The sequence below is a fragment of the Ictalurus furcatus genome, chromosome 5 (genome assembly GCF_023375685.1).
Source record: "Ictalurus furcatus strain D&B chromosome 5, Billie_1.0, whole genome shotgun sequence".
In the NCBI taxonomy this organism is placed as follows: Eukaryota; Metazoa; Chordata; class Actinopteri; order Siluriformes; family Ictaluridae; genus Ictalurus; species Ictalurus furcatus.
The window spans coordinates 17,619,138-17,624,719 of NC_071259.1; the positions used below are offsets into that span (position 1 = coordinate 17,619,138).

At 34.1% G+C, this 5,582-nt stretch overlaps 1 protein-coding gene across 1 annotated transcript; it reads left to right on the forward strand.

Moving 5' to 3' along the window:
* The first annotated feature begins 3,323 nt into the window (after positions 1-3,323).
* Positions 3,324-4,426, forward strand: LOC128607262 (protein FAM240C). Its single transcript, XM_053623936.1, has 2 exons — positions 3,324-3,445; positions 3,869-4,426. The coding sequence occupies exons 1-2, from the start codon at positions 3,324-3,326 to the stop codon at positions 3,978-3,980; spliced, it is 234 nt and encodes a 77-aa protein (XP_053479911.1). The 3' UTR covers positions 3,981-4,426.
* Positions 4,427-5,582: the final 1,156 nt, after the last annotated feature.

A 5,582-nucleotide genomic window follows, 5' to 3' on the forward strand; every position in this document is an offset into this window, starting at 1 on the left:
GGTTGCTTCACCATACAAATCAGATTTTCAGCACAGAATAACATGCAGGCATTGCTGTCCCACCATAAGAGGAGGGGGGCATGGACTCTGAAGCAGCTGAATATTTCTGCTCCTGTGCCATTAATGTTAATGGAAGTGAAGCTTTCTCTTGGTCTAAAATCCACAATCTTTTCTTTAGTCTTGATATTTAAGTCCATTTTTTAAATCATACATCATCTTATGATTCTTATGAAAACATTTAATCTCACTCCTATATACTAAGGTTGTAACTGAATACAGATATATTGTTCAGATTTAATAGCTAATATTTCCCAAACAAATACAAACAAAAAAATCTAATAATAATAAGATAATGCTAATAATAATAAGATAATGCATCCTAAACAAAACACAGATGGAGAGAAAGGTAACAGAGAAGTTGAATTAACTAACTAACTAACTAACTAACTAAATAAATAAATAAATAAACAACTCAAAACCTGCACAAAATGACATGACTAGTCTTTTGGTGTAAAACAGTAGTGCACATTTCTGATTTGAAATATCTGGATATTATATTCAGAACCTGCCAACCCTGCTCATAGCATAAAGTTCATGAATATTATACACATCGGAGATTAAATTTTTGTTTTTCTGGCAGTGGTTTGCTCCAGTAGCCCGACCTAAACACTGCCTTATTGAGCTACAAAATGAAACCATATTTCTACCATATTTCTGTACAAACAATAGAATTTTTTTTAGTTATAGAGGCACAGCTCCATATAGCCCATGAATACCACACACTGTGCACATGGCAGCATATCTCTGCTGGCGTCTCAAAAAACCCTCATTTCATTAATTAACTTGTATGTTGGTTACACATGTTTTTTGTCATTCTTAAATGATTATTCTCTATTGTTAATTTAAAAAATTCTTCATGGAAAATCACAGTTCTTATACTAAAATGCTGCTTAAAGGACCCAAGAAGCATGCTGATTGTGTTCAGCTTTATAGAAGATTCTAATATAGTGTCAAATGAACTTTTCTGATCTTTCTTGAAGCCAAATCTAATAAAATATTATTAGATGTCTAAGTATATATATATATATATATATATATATATATATATATATATATATATATATATATATATATATAATTTTTGGGGGGATAGATAGATAGTAGTACATGGTGTTTATGATCTGTGATATATCAAATATTTCAAGGATTCAATGATTTTTATTATCGTTCCAACACATGTACGCGAGCTGAAATGAAATTAAGTACCAAAGGTCCGGTTCGAACCACTCACAAGTAATATCAGCTAACCCATTCATAAATAAATAAACACAAATACCCAATCATACACACATATATACACATTAAAACCTGAGAAATTGGCAGCATAGCAAAAGACATGAAAAAAACATTCAGTTTATCAGTTCTGGTGTGTGGGAGAGTTTAATAGTCTAACAGCTTCTAGAAAGAAGCTGTTTATTAACCTGGTCGTCCTAGCTCTGATTCTGCACGTTCATTGGGTACCCTGAAAGGCACTTACAAATAAATTCTTAAAATGACAAATTATTTTCAGTGTAAGCAACATCATTTTAAGACACATTATTTGTTATGATTCATAATTTTTTTTTTTTAAAAATACAGAAGTCTACACCTCAGTTGTCTTATGTTCTAATTAATGTTAGGATCATTTGAGAGCACAGCTCAAGAATCATAAAAATAGACCATGTTAATCTCAGTTGACCTCTGGTTAATGCCCTGGACTTATGACATATCATGCTCTAAAGAAATGAAACATCAAGCACGTGCTAACAGATTTGTATGGCACTCCATATTTTCCAGAATACTGCTGGCCGTTTCCACTGAGCTGATCCTAGTGATAATGTGACTTAGACCAATGTCAAATCCAAAACCAGGCATTTGTCCAGTGGTCCTCCACAAAAAAGCCTCAGTTATTGTACCTGTTTCTTTGCCTATTGCTTGACTGAGTTTATAGTGTTCTGCACTTTCTTGATCATCATTTCTCTGGTAATTCTATTGAAAACCAGTTTGTGGAAATAATTTTTTTTTTAAATGGCTTAAATAATACATCCATCTTCTATACCACTTATCCTTCCTTCAGGGTCACGGGGAAACCTGGAGCCTATCCCTGGGAGCATGGGGCACAAGGCAGGGTACACCCTGGACAGGGTGCCAATCCATCACAGGGCACAATCACGTACACATTCACACACCCATTCATACACTACGGACACTTTGGACATGCCAATCAGCCTACCATGCTTGTCTTTGGACTGGGGGAGGAAACTGGAGTACCTGGAGGAAACCCCGGCAGCACGGGGAGAACATGCAAACTCCACACACACAGGGCCACAGTGGGAATCGAACCCCCGCCCCTGGAGGTGTGAGGCGAACGTGCTAACATCTAAGCCACCATGCGCCCGGCTTAAATAATATTCATTTTAAAGACTTAAATTTTTTAATAAAGTATGTAAAACCCATAAACTTACAAATTTGCCTCATGCAAGTAACACCATAAGTTCAGGAAGTGGCTAGGTAGTAAATCTTTGGCTACAGACAACAACCTGATATAGGCATCAGTTGTTCATTCTTAGTAATAAGATCCATGGCCACCAGCGTTGCTTTGCCACTTGTGTATTCTCATTTGTCCTGCCAGCTTCTTTTGACATGATGTATGTGTACATTAAAAGCTGATGCTGAACATCTCCTGTGACACTTAGCAGAACTTGCAATGTCATCACCCTGATACTGTACAGTGTACATAACTTTGTGGCACCTGTTGAGTACCGTAATACTGTTATGAGCTTTCGCTAAACTAAGTGTCAATGGATGTAACACACTGCACACTGGGAATTGTTGCACGATTCCACTGAGGCGTCCAAACCTATCTCAACCATTTCAATCCTTTGTACAGTTGATTCCCTGCACAGTCAATACATATACTTCTCTGGGCAAAGAGCTTAAAAGGTAATCTTCAATTTTAGAAACATTTGTGATTACACAGGAGAGTGAGAGAGACAGCTACTCATCATATGGTTAATCTCATTATATGCTACTCTGCTGATATTAAACCAGCAACACTGTTTTACACTAATAGCTGAAGCTTCGCTGGATTGTAAGGTTGCCAGATTCTAATGCTTTGACTTATTCTATGACTTATATGACTATCTAGTAAACTGAATTGAACTATGCATGTGTAAATGTTTTATATAATTTAGTTTATATAGTTAGTGTTTTAACTATGCTTGATTTTTCATTATTTTTGCTTGTCCTTAATGCCTTAGGAGTGCAAGAGCTCTAAATTGGACATGAATGCAGCACTAATCCATGACAAAGTATTTATCAAAACTTTTTGGGAGAAGAGAATTACAAATCACTCCCAGATGACAGAGAATGAGGAATTAAGGATGAAGAACAGTGCTCTGACAAAGTAAGAAAGAAACTTATATTTTATATTTGTTGAATGTAAAAAAACAAACCTTAATTTTAATTTCATATTGACATTTAATTAGAAACTAATCAAAGTGTCTACCACTTAGAAAACATTAGAAGTTTATCAGACTCGTTTTTTGGAAAGCGACCTTGGGTATGAGAAAGGTGCTATGTATATGTTACTTATTATTATTATTACAAACGAATCCAATATGGTTAATGGCAAGCATGAACTATCACTGAACTATTAAGTGACAATATTTAAATGTTTATAATGAATATTATTTCAGAATTCTTTCACTAGGCTAGTCATAGCATTTTTGCAGTTGGTTAAAAGACTGCGTCACTGGTTAATATCTTATGTCCCTAGATAAGTGTGACACCATGACGTAAATGTTTGTTTTAATTTGTGTTTATCTAGGCTCCGTGATGAATGGCTAATAAGACTTGAGTGTCAAAGAAAAAATATCAAGAACTTCAATAACAGACATGTCACAATGTCAACAGAGGTCAAGCAGACTGATCAGGAATAATTTAAGACGAGCTTCCCCATACACATAACTTGGGATTTGGAGATGGAGAAGATAAAATAATTTAAAATAAAAGTAAATGTTAATATATAAAATGTTAAGTACGTATTATTCATTTAATATTTATGTATGTCATTATGTATTTATTTTTAATTCATGCATTCTTTATCATATAGTTTATTCATTTATTTTCTTTTTCTGATTTCCTTGTGCAAATGAGGGGCTGTGAATCAAACTTGTCACATTGTCATCTGATTCCACAGACAGTCCGTACATGCCTGGCTTTAACACTGGCTGCTTAGAATAAGGAATATACAGTACAGTCTATATAAAGGTATGCACAGTCTGTGCTTTGAATACACTAGTATACAAGCAGCTGCACTATCCATCTTGACAATATATCTGTGGCTCATGGCTTTATTTAAATAGCCTTCTGAATAAATTGACATTATGTATTACAGTTTTACATAATAATGTGTATATGATTTAACGAATTTTACTCAGACTTTATTTAAAAGTTTGTGCAACTTATATTTCTGACTAAAATTTTTCTACTTAAACTGTTTTCAGGTATGTAAAAATATATGGTTAATATGCATTATATTATATTCAATATAGTATATTATATAATGTAATAATATATAACACACAAAAATGTGAATTTTAGTCTAACTATATACCTACAATGTGCACCAACTAGGAAGATGCTTAAACCCCCAGCACCACACACTACTTCACTGAGTCACTGTGAGGCGAATGATCCATCACACAAATAACATCTGGTCAGCAGTGATACAATGGCATTATCATCATCCCACTGATGAACAGACAAGAGGGATAATTTACACAGTTTGCAAATTGTACATTGTAACTGATAGACTACATTCAGTAATTGTGTGTCTAAGTGCACCCACTGTATATGGTAGGCCAACCTGATACAATGGCCAAAGGTCACCAGTAGGTGTACCTGATTAACATACACTCAAATGGCAGTTTAAGTGAGTTCGGAAAATAAACAGGCATTCAAAGAATCAAGATGATTTTAGCATAGAACCTCAGTCTATAAACCCTACCTCTTCCAGTCTAGACAGCTTCACCTGAACACAAGTGTATAAATTTACAAAAATGAATGAGACAATAAATGCAGATATAAATTACAGAATACATAAATGTGTGTTGAAGAGAAAAATTAAAGGAAAATTAATAATAAACTATGATTCTGTCCCCCCCCCCCCATTTTTGGTAGATCTGGTCCTTCATATTTTAAATGTATCCATTAATTTTTAATAATACAATTAAGACCAATAATCCCACTTCCATTAAACGACATCTCTCAATCTTTTTATAATATTGTTAACACAGAGATGCTGTTTGTCTGGAATATTTAATGTCATTATTACTCACTTAACCACTCTAACTTGCTACATAAAAATAAATAAATAAATAAATAAAAACCTTAAAACATGGTCCATAAACCAAATGGCACATAAATGCCCAAAATGTCACAAAAACTGAGTGCAATCTTATGGACCTTAATTTAGTATTCTGTGAAAGGTGCCAACTGAAGGGCCTTAACATTTTCAGCAGGGAAATGGCATATACCAG